This window comes from Typopeltis vanoorti, chromosome 9 (genome assembly GCF_054136105.1).
Source record: "Typopeltis vanoorti isolate ZY-2024b chromosome 9, IOZ_Tvanoo_1.0, whole genome shotgun sequence".
Taxonomy (NCBI): Eukaryota; Metazoa; Arthropoda; class Arachnida; order Uropygi; family Thelyphonidae; genus Typopeltis; species Typopeltis vanoorti.
Genome location: NC_143557.1, coordinates 45,992,146 through 46,011,268, shown reverse-complemented (window position 1 = coordinate 46,011,268; position 19,123 = coordinate 45,992,146). Strand labels below are relative to the sequence as shown.

At 36.3% G+C, this 19,123-nt stretch overlaps 1 protein-coding gene across 3 annotated transcripts in view; it reads left to right on the top strand.

Moving 5' to 3' along the window:
- Positions 1–19,123, top strand: part of LOC150103013 (DNA-dependent protein kinase catalytic subunit-like) — an 847,149-nt gene that overhangs the window by 275,466 nt on the left and 552,560 nt on the right. For all 3 annotated transcript variants that reach the window (XM_090397444.1, XM_090397443.1, XM_090397442.1), the window contains exon 24: positions 15,714–15,885. In XM_090397444.1, coding sequence (XP_090253570.1) covers positions 15,714–15,885 — 172 coding nt within the window. The remainder of the gene's footprint in view (positions 1–15,713; positions 15,886–19,123) is intronic.

The window sequence follows — 19,123 nt, the reverse complement described above, 5'->3', positions numbered from 1 at the left end:
GTATATGCTTTTCCCTTATCTACTGCTCTTGTAACTTTATTATAAAAGGCTATTATATTACTAAAATAAGAGTACCCCATCACAAATCCATGTTGACTCTCACAGATAACATTACCGTCATCTTCCTGATGTTGCATACGGTTAGCTCCGAAACAAGCAAGGAAAGTTCAAATGTATTATGGTCCTCACAGAATAGTGCTAATTTTAAATTACTGTGTCCTTTCTTTTAAGCTTACATGGTGATCTGAATGCATTTTTGAAAATTATGAAGACAACTACTGTGTTTGAATAAAAACTTTAGTTTAATATAACTAAAATCTACATTCAACATTTCGACCTTTATGTCAAGGTCATCTTCTGGAGCATACAACTATACACAGAAAACAAGCTGCACTACAATCAAACTGTGTTTTTTCACCAGAGGTCAGGCCAACAATTGTTGCAGCGGTTGGTCAGTATCTTTAACAAATAGTTTGATTGTAGTGTAGCTTGTTTTCTGTGTATAGTTGTATGCTCCAGAAGATGACCTTGATATAAAGGTCGAAATGTCGAATGTAAATTTTAGTTATGTTAAACGTTTTTATTTAAACACGGTAGTTGTATCCATAATTTTCAAAAATGCATTTAAATTACTATGCTTTTGTGTTTGAATGAAGAATAGACTCAGGTTCATTTGGATTAAAATACGAGATTGAATTAATTGGCATAGAATTCCTTATGGAGGGCAATAATGGTTTTGGTAATAGTTTGTTCAGGTAATTTAATTGCATTTTTTTCAAGTGATAATTATACAGGAACAGGTAAATTCATGTTCAGAGATATTTTTATCACAGTCATATTATAGATTATCACAAGGTATATTGATGAGTTGAGGAAGAAGGAATGGCAATATTTTCTAGATTAATGACATCGACAAAGCATTGGTTGTCTGATAGATATATTATCAAGTCACATATGCCGTTTGTTAGAGATACTGCCTTATAAGATTAAAGAAAAGTCACTAGAAATGTGTCAAAGGATTCTGCTTTTAGAGTACTGCTGTTTAACTCATTTTTTAAATGCATTGTCTTGAAATTTCTTCTCCACTTTGGAACTGAACTGAATCTTTTAGAACATCTCATGTATGGTAATTCTATACATTAATATTTGCTCACTCTATAGTACATTACTGCTGTGGATGAGAAGGACGAAATTTGTTAATATTGTTAAAATTTGTCAGCCTAGTTGACAAAGTGGATTGTATACTGTTGTTTCAACAGAATGACTGCAAGTTTAAATCCTGATATTGGCTTGTGCATTTGTGAGATATTCAGGTAGGTGATGAATTTCATTGCCCATTGTGAGACCACTGCCGCACTTATTAGAGACCTGAAGTGGTGTTTGTAAAAGTTAAATGCAGTTACACCCAGAGTTACTTAAATAATGCGTTCTGTAAACCTTTACGTAATTCGAATTTTACGTAAGTCGTATTTGTTAATTACATACATACAATAAAATGTTCAATGGCTACTCATACCACTGTCTTACATTAATTTTTTTTCCCATTAATGAGATATTTTCCATTTTTAATATTTTTCATATTTGGGTGATTCAAAAAACTTCAATTATAAAACATTATCAATTGTATTTGAATAATATACATACTGTAAATATGAAAGTATGAAAAATACATAATATAAAAGAATATAAAAACAAACTGAAATATTCACTTTTTGAATAAAAAAAAAATGTCTTATGATGGCTAAGTTGGCTGTTCTAAGGAATGCTGTTCTGCGGGAAGTTTTGCCCCTTTCGATGTTGAAGGCTGAGGTAGTTAGGGTCATCTGAGTTGTCATCTTGACTTTGTTGTGAACAGCATCTCACAAACATGTTTAGAGTAGATTGTGTGGTCACACGCTTCTTGTCCTCATAGATGGCCTTGTAGCTAGACATATCGGAAATAGATACGGCGGCTAACGTTTTCGAACTGCTTGGTGTTCGGATCCATCGATTCTAATTTTTCTAATGACATGTCTATCAAATTAAAAACTTCAGCTAGTCCCTTCGTTGTAAACTTCTTTGTCTGATGGTTCAATCAGTTTAGTATTATCTGAGGAATTTCAGAATGCCTCCAACTGAATAAGGTCATCATTAGTTAGCTCTTCATCATGATTCAAAAGAAACTCGTTAATGTCACTGTTATCCACTTCCAGCTCTAATTGTTATGCCTCTTCTTGGTAATAATTGTGCCCTTCAATGCTACCCTACCTTTCGTGCTTTGAACAATGCGAATTTTATCATTCACTATTGTATTCACTGACAAAATAGGTCAATTTATTTCCCAAGCTATTGTTGATAGAATTTCCCGCCTTCATACATAAGAATTATTTTCAATGTTTCTTCTGAAGTAATTGCAGACTTTGTTTTTTAGATTTATTACCAGCGCATTTGGTTTTGCATTTGCATTCCATTTTAAGGGTAAAAAAAAAAACAACGGAACTAGCAGTGATAACAAGCGACTGACTAACTGCGCGAGGCATCTGACTGTACTGCAATATGGTTGTCAAAGATGCACCTGCTAAAGCTACAGACATGTTCATACGTGCTAGTAGATTTATTACATAACTGTGAATTTACGTAAGTCGCATGTTAAGTAACTCGGGGTGTAACTGTAGTTGGTCTTTAGAGTGAGTTTCTGGATTATGTAAAAATAAATAAGTAAATAAAATCATGATTTGTCCATTATGTACAATTGGTTTACAATCTTTCATGGGTGATAAATAAATATATATCCCATCCCACTTCCCTTTCATTTTAGACTCGGTGGCCAGCTTTTTAGAAACCTGATGCTCTTCATGATAAGGTAGTTAATCCTGTCTGCATTTCTGCTATGGCTGTAAATTGTTTGTTATTTTCTGGCCAGCGTGCTTGTTTTTCAGGATGAAAAACCATATCTTCCAGGGGCGGAATCTTTCCACCTTCTTATGAGGCCAGCTAAATCATCCTTAGTTGAAAAGCCCTGATAAGGTTCTTCACATCTTAGATGAAATTCAAACTCAAATTTTTCTAACCAAAGGGTTCGTCTATACCAGCTTACAAAGACAGACAAAGTTATGACAAGGAGTTATTGATACTTTAGTTCTTTTCACTTGTAGTCTTAGCTACTTGTTGTAAACATGTCAGTGATCGATATAATACATTTATCTCCTAGCTTAGTTTTTCTGAGTTTTATCTCAAAAGAAACTATATAATGTGTTACTGCTGTGGCAGTTGCTGCATATGGGCTGACTTATTTGTTTGGAGCAAGTGGCATATTGAAAGTGAGAAGATTTTTTAAAAGTATGAATTCTTTGCATCTTAAATAGTATTATGTCTTTATATTAGAACAATGGAGATGAATATGACACTGGTTAAGTGAATAAGAGGGTGGTTGCTGGACAGATATCAAAAAGTAGTATTTGGAAGGGCAGAATCAAGGCAAAAACAAGTGACTAATGATGTGCCACAAGGTTCGATGCTGGGACCTTTACTGTTTAATTTGTACATAAATGACCTGAAAGTTAATATTCAGTTGTTTGCTGATGATGCAGAATTAGGTAGAATAATAGTTAATCAAGGCGAGATGTAGATAGTTTGTACGATGATTTAAATAGGCTGTCAGTATGGTAAAAAGATAATAGATGTCAGTTTAATGTGGAGAAATGTAAAGTTATGCATTTTGGATAAATAGATTACAAGCGGTGTGTCACTTTGATGGCAATGTACTCTAGGAAATAGATGAAGCTAGAGATTTAGGGGTGGCAGTAGACAGAGAGTTAAAGTTTAGATGACATATTGCTAAAGTATCCCATAAGATTACCTAACTATTAAAGAACACACCAACAAGTATAGATAAGGAAGTTGCTATTTCACTTTATATGGCCTTAATATGTCCACATCAGGATTACTGTGCTCAGGTCAGGTCTCTTGGATTTCTTGGGAATGAGTAAGCAATGGAGAAGATACAGAGATGGTAAATGATCTGTGGAATGTTCCCTATGAAGATAGATTGTGAGTGTGTGGATTGCAGAAGTAGTTGGTTGATAGGAGAAAAAAGGAGTCGGGTGTAATAGAAACATTTAAGTTGCTTAAAGGCTTTTATAGTACTGGTGCAGGGGAAATGTTTCACCACATGGCTGGATGGGCAAGAAACAAGGGATCATCCATGGAAGTTGAATAAAGGTGTAGTTAGTAGGGGTGTGAGAACTCGATTTTTTGCTTGGAGAGTTGTAAATGGGTTTCCAGAGTCAGTTCTGAGTGCTTTATCTGTTAATGGGTTCAAGGAGAAATATGATAAATTATAAAATGCGAACAGATAACAAATATCTATTTTTAGCACACAATTTTTGTGCTAAAGTAAGATTTTTATACGGACTTGCATTTGCAACAGTAAATACAAAATAAACTATCTGTAACCTATCAGAAAGTTAAGTAATCTAGTCTGGTCAGATTGTAACACTGAAATTAGTTCTAGCTGGTTATTTTTAGGATTGTTTCCAAATGCTTCTCTGTGCATTTTTTAAGTAGCAACAAATACTGGGGGGGGGGGGGAGAGACAGTGGTGATTCTGCACAAAGCCGTTACATTCAACTGAACACTGCATGTCTTTTGACCAGTGGAACTAGGCACTTGATCACTACATTCAATCATCTAACTAGAAGTATAAAAGATGATGTGCCATAGTTCCATAATAACTCAGAAAATGTCCATATTCTGGGTTTCTAGGACATTAAAGAATTTCATTCTAGAATGAAATTCATGACATTCTTCTGTAATTCTGTTCATTTACTCTTCTTTACTGATATACCTCTTATAATCACTTAAAACTATTATAGAGACTCCATAACATAACTGACATTAGTTGGTAAAAAACTCTTTTGGTTGGAAAAATCTGGGTTTGAATATCAGGATTCAAAGCATCCTCAAGAGAAACAAAACTTTTAATTTTTTAAGCTGACATTGAATTAGCCAGTCTCATAGAGAGATGATGTGGTTTCCCTCCTGGAAACTGAGACTTTTCATCCCTCAAGACAGGCAAACCAGCCAGAAGTATCTAGCCACAAGGTCATTGGATGTAACACATTAGCATCATAGCTTTAGAAGAAAAGGTGTTGGATTAACTGATTGGCTTCAGGTTGGAAAAGAAATGAGGCAGAGATGCCATCTGCTCACCTGTTTAATATCTATGCTGAGCACATCATGCTTGTAGCATTAGGTGAGCTTAAGACAGGAATTAGGATAGGTAGTAGTTGGAGACAAACCTTGTCTTTGTCAATCCTAGCAAAATAAAGATTATGGTTCTCTCTCAGAGGAAATACAGACAGGAAAGTTCCTGAGAGACATGTACATAAGGTTATACATTGGTTAGACATACTTCTAATTTTTTAGGAAATGACAAAGTAAACTAAATTATTAATTATAAAAACTTTAATTTAAGGGGGGGCGCTAGTGGGCCAAGTACTGCGGACGTGTTTTGAAGAGCTCCTGATTCAGATAAGTTTTTACTAGGAATAATTAAGTATATATGCGTAATTGTTTGAGTAAGAGCGGCTGTAAACGTTGTACGCTACCGGTATTATTAGTGTGGGTTTTTTTTTTCTTGTCTAAACTAAATTACGAAATCGTTATTATTAGACCTATAACCGGCAGAGAGAAAAAAAAATGGCGGCGGTATTGTCATTCCATGATTTGAATGTAGATTTCAGTCGTTTCGTTAAGTGTGAGGTCTGTTATATGTATTCCTTCGATTACATAAATGATTTGTGGATGTTTAGTGCGGATGGAAGAAGGGTGTGTGCGAAGTGTGACCTGAACGAAGAACTAATGAATGCGAATATGAAATTGATGACAGAAAGTGCTAGTACCGATTGTATCGCGATTGCACGTTTGAAAGAAAAGGATAGTGAGCAAGAGAAGCGAAAAAATGTTAAAAAATCAGGAAAAAAGAAAAAGAGCGATTTGACAACCGTAACGGATGTTAAAAGGGACGAAAGTGAGGTGGAAAGAAACGAAATTGAGAGAACGAATGAAAGTAGAACTTGCGTAATGCAGAAATCGCAAGTAAAAAAAATCGAAAGAATAAATGATGGCGAAAGTTCGACGCATGTTGGACCGAAAGTACTGAAACAAAGAAAGATGAATGACAGTAAAAGTGAGAAGAATGATAGCGAAAGTTGGACGCAGGTTAGTCCGAAAGTACGGAAACAAAGAAAGATAAATGAGAGTGAAAGTGAGAAGAATGATAGTGAAAGTTGGACGTATGTTGGACCGAAAGTACGGAAACAAAGAAGGATGAATGAGAGGGAATGTGAGAAGAGGGGGTCGAGAGTTAGAAAGTTAGAAAGATTTAATGATAGAGAGAATGTGTCGTGAGGTTCGGAAAGTGAATTAGATTGGATGAGGCAAGAAATGAAATGGATGCGGAATGAAATTAAGAGAATTCAGGTCAAAACTATTACAATAAATCATGATGGCATGAAAGAGTTAACGAAAGATGAGCGAGTGGCGTTGTATGGCGACTCCATTATTAAAGGTGTGCTAGAGGATAAAATGCACAAGGTATGTTTTCCAGGTGGTAAAATAAGTAGAGTGATTGAGGCATTGGATATGAGGCGGGAGCGAGCAAAAGAGTTAATTGTATTAATTGGTACAAATGATTTGAGAGAGAACAAAGAGCATGTCAAAATGAATGTCAAGAGACTGCTTGGAAAGATAAAAGAGAATAGTGTGACAGGAAGGGTGGTCAGTGTGTTGCCTAGGTATGATTGTGGTGAAATGAGGCGGAGAGCAAGGATTATGAATGGTATTCTGGCTGAAATGTGTGAGGAGACGGGAGTACAGTTTGTTAATGTGTGGAATGAGTTTGAGGGACGAAGTGAGCTGTATGGGAGCGATGGATTGCATTTCAGTGGTTATGGTGTGAGTCGCTTGGAGAGACTGCTGTTGGAAGGTAGAGAAGTGAATAGAGAAAATGAATCAGATCGAGAGGGGAGTGATGTGGAAGAGCAGGAGAGTAAGACAGGAGAGATTGAAGAAGTGGAAAACAATGGAGAGGTGAGTGGTATGAGTATAGAAAATGAGAGAATGGGTGTGCAAGAGGAGCAGGGAAACGGGGGGGCCCAGGGTGGACAGGGATACACAGCGTGAGAAAGGTGGATGCTCCAAGAGGAGGTGAGAGCATGTGTAGGCAGGAAAGTAATGGGATGACCAGGGATCAAGAGGAAACAGATGTTGTTGCAAAGGGTTCTAAAATGAAGAAGCAGAAAGAGAAATGGCCCCAGTTCAGCATGGAGAGAGCACATCGAGTGAATGGTATCAGTGGAACTAGCTGTAGATCCAGAAATGAGTTGTTGTGTTTGTATACCAATGCTAGAAGTATAAGAAACAAGGCGGATGAAATGGTTGCACTAATTGCGTCTGTGCACCCAGAGATTGTCGGAATAAGTGAGACATGGTTAGATGAGGACGACATCCTGACAGGAATAGAGATGGAAAGGTATGATGTGTTTCGTGAGGATAGAAGGGATAAAAAGGGAGGGGGAGTGCTATTGATGATAGAGAAAGAGTTATGTCCGTACAAGGTAGAGATGCAAGAGGGAAATAGGGCCAGTGGTTTTGAGGCAGTATGGTGTGAGATAGAGGTGAATAGAATCAAATACTTGGTGGGATGTTGTTATAGACCTGGTAATGTGGATGGTGGTGATAGTGAAATGTATAGTCAAATAAGCCAAGCAAATAAGAAAAGGGTGATCATTATGGGTGATTTTAATTATGGCAATATAGACTGGAATGAAGAGATAGCGACTGGAAGTAAAGAAAATGAGTTTCTTGAGTTTTTGAGGGATAACTACCTCAGACAGTATGTAACAGAGGACACACGAGGATTAAGGGTCTTGGATTTGGTCATCTCATCAGAGGATGTAATTATAAATGAGGTGTCAAATCATCCACCAATTGGTGAAAGTGACCATGAGGTGATTACCTGGGTGGTTGCCAGCAGTGCAAGGACCCCTGTGAAAAAAGGGTATATGTGGAACTACAAGGGGGTGATTATGAAGAGCTCAGGAGACAGCTTGCAGATGTAGCATGGAATGAGGAGTTAGCTGGAAAAGAGATCAGTGCAGCTTGGGGGATTTTCAAAAACTATTTAGTAGATGCAATGTCTAAATGTATACCATGGGTGAGAAGGTTAAATAAGGTAGGCGTGAGATGGATGAATAAAGAGATTAAGCATGCAATACAGAAAAAAAAGGCATTGTGGAGACAGCATAAGAGAAGTGGAAGTAACCAATTTCATGAGGTCTACAAAGACCAGGCAAGGAGGGTGACTTGGTTGGTGAGAGTAGCTAAAGAGAGGTATGAACAGCAGTTAGCTAATGAAGCCAAAAAGAATCCTAGGGAGTTCTTTCGATATGTAGCCAGCAAAAGAAAGAATGATTATGGAAGGATGACATTGATCGGAGGAAATGGTATAAAGACAGCTGTTGCAGAATGTGTTGTGGAGATACTTAATGAGCAATTCATAAAGATCTTTCAATCTTGTGAATGTGACTTCATGGAGAGATTAAGAGCAGTTGATGATGGGGAGGAGAGACTGAGTGTAAGTGAGCAAGAGGTGTTTGGGGAGTTGAGTAAACTAGATGTAAATAAGGCTGTGGGACTTGATAATATATCACCACGTATTCTGAAGGAGTGTGCTAGAGAGTTGACACCCCTTGACATATTTTTGTAATACGAGTCTTGCACTTGGTCAAGTTCCTAAAGAGTGGAAGGAGGGCAAGATTGTGCCACTTCATAAAGGAGGTGATCGAACTCAAGCATCAAACTATTGTCCCATCTGTGTGTCAGGTGTTGTGGTTAAGTTGTTGGAGAAGCTTGTGAGAACTAGGATCCAGAGTTGGGTTGACAACAATGGTATAATTTTTGATGGACAGCATGGATTTGCTAAAGGGAGGTCATGTTTTAGTAATCTACTTACTTATTACAATAAAGTGACTGCTTCCTTGGACAGAGGAGAAGGATACACAGTCATATACTTGGATTTCGCAAAAGCTTTTGATAGAGTACCTCATGATAAGTTGACAGTCAAACTAGAGCAGATGGGGTTGGATATTAGATTAGTGCATTGGATTGGAGACTGGCTATCTGATAGGTATCAACAAGTTGTGTATGGGGGTGCAATATCCAGGAAAAGGAAAGTCACTAGCGGAGTGCCTCAGGGGTCTGTTTTAGGGCCATTACTATTTAACTTATATATTAATGATATTGGTGAAGATTTGGATGGAGATATTCAGTTGTTTGCAGATGATGCAAAGTTGGGACGAACCATAAAGAGTAGTGAAGATGTTGTGGCCTTGCAAGAAGACTTGAATAAATTGAGTGATTGGGCAAGCAAATGGGGATGTGAGTTCAATGTTGCAAAATGTAAGGTTTTAAAATTTGGAAAACGAAGATGGGATGCAGAATTTATGCTTGGTGAGAATATATTGTTGGAAGTAGAGGAAATAAGAGATCTGGGGGTGATAGTGGATAAGGATCTAAAATTTAGGGGACACATTGCCAAAATTGTGAAGACAACACAAAGACTTCTGGGAATGATGCGGAGGACACTGACATGTAGAAGTAGGGAGATACTTGTTCCAATGTATAAGGCTTTGATTAGGCCACACTCGGACTATTGTGCCCAGATTTGGTCACCGGGTTTTCAGAAGGATGAAGAGATGTTGGAAAGGGTCCAAAGGCGAATGACTAAGGTAGTTTCTGACCTCTGGAATATTGAGTATGAGGAAAGATTGAAAAGATGTAATTTGCAGAGTCTCGTGGAGAGAAGGAAGAGGGGAGATATGATAGAGACCTACAAGTTGGTAAGGGGTTGTTATAGGATCAATGGTGGAGAAGTTCTACAGAGAATAGTGGGACATCAGGGGAGAACCAGAGGTCATCCCTGGAAACTCTATAAGGAGGGTGTGAGTAAGGGAGTGAGAGGTAGGTTTTTTTCGTGCAGAGTTGTGAGTGATTGGAATGCCCTGCCTGAGAGCGTGGTGTCTGCAAGTAGTTTGAATGTGTTTAAGACACGCTATGATGAGATGTGTGTGTAAGATAAAAGGACCTCCTAGATGAGTCTTTGACTCCATGAGGTCTTGTTTTAATAATAATAATAATAAATAATAATAATAATAATGACTACCTATATTTCAACAATGTTACATTGCCATTCTTCAGGGATTTGAAAGAAAGGCAATTGAAGGCTGAAGAAAAGCAATTGAAGTCAATTTAGCCCACTAAGGTGCCCCTAGTGGGCTAAATTGGGTTGTCTTGGTCGTTGGGCTGATGATCTTAGAATGTATGCTTCCCAAATTTGGAGCATTCTCATCACCCAAATTTGTTTGAGAGTTTGGGAAGTTTTTTAAAGCCAAGGCTGATTCGAGGAATAATCTTTCATACTTGTACTTGCTGCAGTGTAATAAAGTGGCTTTCTTCCAGCATGTTCTGTGGTGGGTGTCCAATAAATGGTCAGCAAGTCCTGAATGACAATATTGGTGGAACTGGATGTAGTCCTTGTGTTAGAATATTCTGATATTGGCTGTCCTGCCTGTTTGGCCATAGTAGGACAGTTTGCAACTGCAAGGGATCTGGTGTACTCCAGGTAAGTCTAGGAGAAGTGGCTGGTCTAACACAAGGACTACATCTGGTTCCACCAATACAGCCACTCAGGACTTGCTGATCATGCATTGGACACCCACCACATATGCTGGAAGAAGGCCACTTTATTACAGTGCAGCAAGTACAAGTATGAAAGATTATTTCTTGAATGAGCCTTAGCTCTAAAAAAAACTTCCCAAACCTCATCAAATTTGGGAAGCCTACATTCTAAGATCATCAGCCCAATGCCCAAGACAACCCAATTTAGCTAGGGGGACACCTTTTAATATTCTAGGACCGGCTTCAGTTGCCTTTCTTCATCATCATTTACTTAGTGTGAGTGCCTGCATGCACATATCATTGTTTTGTATTCCCTGAAGATGGCAACGTAACATTGCTGAAATATAGGTAGTTATTAATTAACGTTTTTATAATTAATAATTTAGTTTACTTTGTCATTTCCTAAAAAATTAGAAGTAGACACATATACATTAATGAAGAAAGAATTGAGGACATCAGCAAGTTTGAGTACTTGAGATCCATTATTGATGTGAAGATTTGATGTTCACTAGACATCAGAAGAAGATTAGGAATGGCTAAAATAACAGTCAGAGACTTGTCTAAAATCTGGAAGGATGGATCTATCTCCATAGGATCAAAATTGTGGATTCTGGATGTAGTTGTTATTCCGACAGCGACTTATGGATGTGAAACTTACAAAGGATAGCTGATTTTAAGATGTGACATTACAGAAGGCTGTTGAGGATATCATTATTATCATTATACTGAAATGCAGAAAGATGGATGGGCGCTAGAAAGGATCAGTAGAACTTTAAGACTTCTTAAGGATACTGACAGAAGAAGTTGAAATACTTCGGACACATCGAAAAGATGGAAGGAGGACTTCTCATAACAGTAATAGAGGGTCAAGTTCAAAGAGAAAAGGTAGACTGTCAGTGAGATGGATGGATGGTGAGTCTGGAGTGACTGATCATCAGAGAGTTGAAGCCACCAGAATACAACAGGACAACCTGGCAAGGACTGGTTTGGTCACCAACATCTGAGTGACCATATACAGGGTGTTCGGGATAAATTTGACATATTTATAATTAATTATATTTTTCCGTAAGTTACATGTATTAACACACACTTCTCTTCATTTAAAAGTTTGGACCCTTCTTCATTCATATACAAGATGTCAGAAAGGATGGATAGCTGGAACCCACCTGAATCATGGAAGAGAATAACTTGTATCATGATGATTCGTGCCCGCCATCAAAATAAGGATATTACGACTGCTGCCCAATGCTCCCTGAATACAGTAAAAACAATCAGGCATGAACTAGAGACTTGCAATGGTGACTACGAGGATGTAGCAAGAAGAAAGATCCCTAGCAGACGATCTGATTGCGTTCGTACAGCAGAATTCCTCGCAAATCTGCAGGAACAGGTGTTGAAGAACCCTGGCATTGGAATTCGGGCTTTGTTCGTGGAGTTGCTAACTGTAGTCAAGCCCTGGATAACAAGGGTAGCCAATGGTAGGCCGTATGTATGGCAGCAGGATTCGGCCCCTTGCCACACCTCTGGTAAAAGTCAAAAATGGTTGTCTGAAAATTTCTACGACTTCACCAGTCCAAATGTTTGGCCTCCAAACTCCCCAGACCTTAACCCCATGGATTATTTTGTATGGGGCGCAGTTGAAAAAGACACCAATCGCACTTCCAGTAATACAAAAGCCCAGTTAATGGATAAAATTAAAACAGTTTTTGCGGCCCTTCCCAGGGAGACTGTAGCATCAGCTTGTTCGAGGTTCCGAAGCAGAATTGAAGCTGTGATCGATGCTAATGGTGGTTATTTTGAGTAAATCTTGTTGATAGTATTGTAATTAACTCTGCCTGTAATGTTTTTTTGTCAATTCATTAAATTTAATAGATACAAAGAAGATTTTCTTTTTCCTTACGAAACTGTCAAATTTATCCCGAACACCCTGTAGAATCTGATGATGTCCAATGAATAGATGGATGGATTCATAGCCTTAGTTGCTTTGGCTATAAAAAATCCAAACAAACTCGATTTTTACGTTAAAATTCAGATCTCAAATGGGTATGGGGCAGAGGAGAGTGAAGAATAAATCCATTCTGCTAAGGAACAGTAGTGCACTCAGGGTTTAATCTTGAGGGGAGGGGGAGTAGAGTAGATGATTTGAGAATACACACTATGCATTGCATACAACCTATTACTGAGCATCCGCAATCATTGCTAATTCATAAAATTTTCTAAATAATAAAGTAACACATAAAAAACCACAGTGATATCTTTAATTAGTAAAGGACATATATTTCCTACTAAAATTAATAGTACATCTTCAGTGTCTGTAACAGTAATAGGAATGGAATACTGGCAAAACGTCCAGTGGATCACCTATTAAAATACAATTGTTACCGCGTGCTAGGAAATAATAGAAATAACAAATTTAATCTATTAAGATAAATGGTTTTTACATAAGATAAAAGTCTTCCAGATCTTTGAGAGAGACAGTCATTTCTATTTAAATTCAGTCGGTGTAAGATAGTTTCACAACTTTCTTTGAATAAACATTCATATTTGAATCTGCATCTATGGTGGAGAACTGCTTTATCCCACTGGGCATTATGAGTAGAGTCAATACTGTGCTGCGCCAGACCAGACTTCAGAGGTTTGGTATAATCAATATAATATTGATGTTCTTTTATTCTTTTTTCCAAAGAACGGCCAGTTTGTCTCCACCTCTGGCAAACTACTATTTGAAACAATTCGAAGATACTATGTTCCCATCCATTCATCCTCACCATCTCTTTGGTACCGTTACGTCGATGATGTTTTTGCTGTTTGGCCACTCACTGAAGATGAACTTCCCACTCTACTACAAGATAAATAACCTTCACCTATGCATCCAATTCGCTATGGAAAAAGAAAACTCTGGTACTTTACCATTTTTTGGACATCCTCCTTACTAGAATGTCTTCTGGTAACTTATCTACAAGCGTCTTTCGAAAACTCACATTTACTGGCAGATACATTCACATAAAGTCTACGCACCACATGTCTCAAAAATTTGGCATTCTTAAATCTCTAATTCATAGAGCACATAAAGTTTGCTCTTCCCCAATAATCTTACAACAAGAACTTTCCTTCATTAAAAAGTTAATGGAATCAGATGATTACAACTCCAATCAAATCCAACAGACAGATACTTGACTCTTATGTTCCAACACCTACAGTTTCTTCAACAGTCCACAGAGTTCCTATTCCGTACATTCCAGGAATCTCAGAACCTGTAGGTAGAATTCTAAAAAGTATCAATTGATTCCAACATATATTCCTATCAACAAAATTTCTTCTTTATTACCTTCTACAAAGGATAAGCCGTCTTCTCTATCTTTGGCTGGCATTTACCAAATACCTTGCAAATGCGGTGTCTCTTATTTTGGACAAACTGGCCGTTCTTTGGAAAAAAGAATAAAAGAACATCAATATTATATTGATTATAACAAACCTCTGAAGTCTGGTCTGGCGCAGCACAGTATTGATTCTACTCATAGTGTCCAGTGGGATAAAGTAGTTCTCCTCCATAGAAGCAGATTCAAATATGAACGATTATTCAAAGAAAGTTGTGAAACTATCTTACACCTACCGAATTTAAATAGAAATGACTGTATGTTTCTCTCAAAGATCTGGAAGACTTTTATCTTATGTAAATAACCATTTATCTCAATAGATTAAATTTGTTATTTCTATTATTTCCTAGCACGCGGTAATAATTGTATTTTAATAGGTGACCCACCGAACGTTTTGCCTGTATTCCATTCCTATTACTGTTACAGACACTGAAGATGTACTATTAATTTTAGTACGAAATATATGTCCTTTACTAATTAAAGATATCACTGTGGTTTTTTTATGTGTTACTTTATTATTTAATTACTATGCCACAGGTTCCACTAAAATTTTTTTTTAAAAAATGAAATTTTCTAGTTTTTTTTTTTTTGGGGGGGGGGGAGGGTCCCTTGGCTCCCCTCTTGGTGCACCACTGCTAAGAATGTCCCATTCTGCAATCTTATGAGATAGTCTGTGCAATCTGGGTGAATGTTTGGGAATACGTTACATATTATCTTAAGAATTCTATCAGTTCAAAAGGCTGGTATGGTGGGGAGGCAGTTGTATAAATTTATATGGAATAAGAGAGAAATTAGCCAAAACACTACACTAGCAGTGTTCAAACCATTTTTAAGTTATGGATCGGAGTGTTGGGTTAGAAATAAAGCATTTTCTTAAAGATTAGGGCCCACAGATGTGAGAGTTCTGAAAAAAATTACTAGTCTGAACAGATGACATCAATGGCAGAATCATATTTAAAATGAAGACATTATGGAGGAACTCAGCATTGTTTCTATTCAAGAATGTGTGAGCAGCAATAATCTTAGGTGGTATGGTCACTTAAACAGAATGCAAGAGGAAGGTTAGGAAAATAGATGTTTGATGCCGAGATGTCAAGAAAAAAGACCCAGAGGAAGACCATGGTCAAGGTGGATTGATTTAGTCAGAAGTGTCTTAGAAGAACGAAATGTTAGATATGACACTTTTGAAGTGCTGACAAGAAATAGAATAATTTGGAAGAAAATTGTGGATAGGAGATTAATAGTAATGTAAATTTAAAAATGTAGTTCTGTCATAGTCTGAAAATCCCCTGATTATATATATAAAAAAATTGATGATGATGATTGTGGTGGCATTCTGAAAAAAATGTGAATAATAAATATAAATATAACCTTATTGTCAATTTTAGAGTTACTTTTTAATGTCATAAAATACTTCATTTTCTTCTCAGTGACTGTTCTTTGTGTACCTGTATACAGGTAGAGTTGTTATGCTATTAATGCTGATACTAAAGCTCCTGTAAACAGACTGGCCAATCTTTCCTTGTTGTTAGTTAATTTTCACATTAAAATATTCATTAAAATGTCCAAGTCAATTGATATATCAATTTTTGACTGATATGTCTACTTTATTTTCAGACATGTAAAATATCAACTTCTTGGAGGCATAGGCATGCATCTATGGCCCCACTGTTCAGTGAAACTCTGTTGTCTTCCGAATTGGAAAGTTCCATTGATATGGATGATTTTAAGAAAGACCAGCTTCAAGCAACTCCAGAACATTTGCAATTTCTACCAACACAGCAATCAGGTATGCATATATATATATTAATGGCCAATTTATTACATAATCTAATGGTCGGTGGTTACTCACCTTTAGCTCTTCTGTCACTTTTTATTTCATCGTTTTCATGGTATATACTTAACTAAGTGCTGAAGCAGTACATAGTATAGTCCTTACAGAATTATTATTAACAAGTTCTTATCCTAGAACTATGTATTTGTCATTTCGCTATATACAGATTTTACTTGTATACATACAGATATGAAGATTTGGCACTTCACTATATACAGCCCGAAACAAACTTAGTCTTAAGTTTTCAGGTACTTAAATGAATGAGATTGAAATATGTCTTCTAGCATTTTCCACTAGGAAAAGTAAGATTTTGGGTGCAGTTAAGTGTTTGGCTTCTTGGCATCAAATGTCAGTTTTGCTATAATTTCCTCTTCCATTCCATTTAATTGACTGTACATCTTAGACAAATATTTCCTTCCAAATATTTTAATTTTTAATATGATACAGCCATTTGTTTTCTCTCCTCTAATTTTTCTCAAAACACTAATATCTATTATCTGTAGTGCTTTTATTTATTCATTTATTTATTTCTAAATTGTTTTACTTCAATCCACAGCTCAGATCCATAAGTTTAACTAATGGATCTGAATTAAACTCAGATCCATAAGTTTCTGCTGATGTTGCATTCTGTCTAATTATTTCTTATTCCATATAAATATTTTTTCAGCTGGTTCTATTTTATGTTATTTCTGAACTTAAGGTTTATGTTGCTCCTTTTGTAATACTTGATATAAAGAGACAAAGCTTTTATTTTTATGGAGTACTCTTGGATCAAAACATTTTTTTTTTTTTTTTTTTTTTTTTTTTTTTTTTTTTTTTTTTACTCCAGTTCTTTTTTAAATTAAAAATAATTAATGAAAAGATCATACAAGAGTGGTCTAAAAAGTTTTCGGCCTCGACCGTAGATAGCAACTCTATCGGCAAGTTTTTTTTTTTTTTCTAAGTTGGTACATCTGTCATAAGCATCCATGTGAAATTGCAAATCATTCTATCAAGTAATTTGTTTTATACAGCTGTCTAAAGCAAAAGTGTTGTCTGTATCCCCTGAAATGGATAAAATTGAGTACCATGTGATTATAAAATTCTTTGTAAAAGAAGGTTTAATGCCAAAAGAAATTCATTCGAAGTTCATAAAAGTTTATGGGCACTCTCTTTCCTTTGTTTTAGACAATTAAGAAATGGGCTGCTGAGTTTAAATGTGGCCATACCAGCCTTGAAGATGATCCATGTGAAGGATGTCCAAAAAGTATAACAACACCAGAAATCATTGATCGAGTGCATGATATGGTATTTGATGACAGGCGAATCAAAGTGCGTGAAATTGCTGAGTTTGTAGGTATTTCAAAAGAATGTGTAGGATATATTTTGCATGAAGAATTGCATATGAAAAAGCTTTGTGCAAGATGGGTGCATCGCTTGTTTACAGCAGATCAAAAATGCACTCGCATGAAAATCTCTGAACAGTGCTTGGAGCGTTTTAACAAGAATAAAACTGATTTTGTGTGTCGATTTATTCTATGGATGAGACTTGGATTCACCATTACACACCAGAATTCAAACAGCAGTCAAAACAGTGGAGAGAAGCCTGTTGTTCAGCACCAAAGAAGACAAAGTCAGTTCCATCAGCAGGAAAGGTCATGGCATCAGTGTTTTGGGATGCTAAAGGCATTTTGTTTATTAATTATCTTGAAAAGGGTAAAACAATAACTGGGGAATATTATTCTGATCTTTTAACCAGACTAGATGAAAAAATTTGTGAGAAAATACCTGGTTTGCAGAAGAAAAAAATCATCTTTCACAATGCACTTTCCCACAAAGGTGTTTTGGCAATGGGAAAATTAAGTGATCTGCACTATGAATTGTTGGAACATCCACACTATTCCCCAGATTTGGCTCCCTTTGACTTCTGTCTCTTCTCAGAATTAAAACTCTTTCTCGCTTGTCAGCATTATTCTTCAAATGAAGAGGCGATTGCAACTGTAGAGGGGTATTTTGCAGATCTTACTGAGAACCACTACAGGGATGGGATAATGGTGCTGGAGCATCGCTGGACTAAATGTGTTCGTCTTAAGGGAGATTATATGGAAAAATAAAAATAATTTTGAAATCATAAATTTGTTTTTTCATTGTTAGGCCGAGAATTTTACAGACCACCCTCGTATATAGGTGTTATTCCCTACCTTTGCTGCATTTTTGACAATTGCAATCATTGAAACATGGAATGAAGATTGGACATGGTGATAAATGATATTAATGCTAGTAGAATAGCAGAATGGAGTTCCATTGAATTTTAAAATTTAAAATCTGTGATATAAATGAAAGACTCTAAAGTGCAAAAATGATAAGAGACCATTAAGAGAGGGAATGTAGATGAGAATAAATTCAGTAATGATTAATGTGATGTTAACAGTATATACACTATAAAATGTAAAAAAATTAAATATTATAAGATTAAAATCTAAAACTTAAAAACTAAAGGATAGGAAAGACCAATGTGAAAGGCCTTGGAATGTAAAAATATATGATGAAAGGTGAAATGGTGAAATCTGCTTATGGGCTTAACGAAGGCTGTTTCAGGAAAACCATCGTCAGAATAAAGGAATGAAATTTTGTAGTGCACACTATGTTGGCTGTCAATGGTATAAAAGCATTTTGATTGGTTTAAAGCTTTTGTTGTTGTTGGGGAGCTGTCAAATCTCAGATATAATGTAGGGGCAATGGACATTGACTGTGTTGTAATGTGTTCTTATTTCAATGGTTTCTGATATTCTTAACTTTGTTTAATTTATTTGGAAGATAAGAATGGTTACTTTTTCTATTTGTGAAATGTAATTGCATTCTATTGCATGTGCTCCTATTCCATAGTTGAGCATTTTGAATTGGTTAGTTGGGTTTTTGGTTTTCTTCTGGAAAAAAAAAATGGGTGCGTGTATATGACAATCATGATGATGTTCTTACAAGCAAAAATGAAGTGATCTTATCATAGACCCAATATAGGTGTAATTGTAATTTCGTTGATGAGGGAGATGATGTAGTTTTCTGTTCTAGAAGCTTTGTAGAATATCTACAACACTGTAGAATGTCATGGATTGTTTTCATTTCTGTTATTGTTAGTAGATTTGATAATTTACAGTCAATGGTGAAAACAAATTGTAATCTGAATGTTTAAATATACGTTTTATAGCTTTATGTA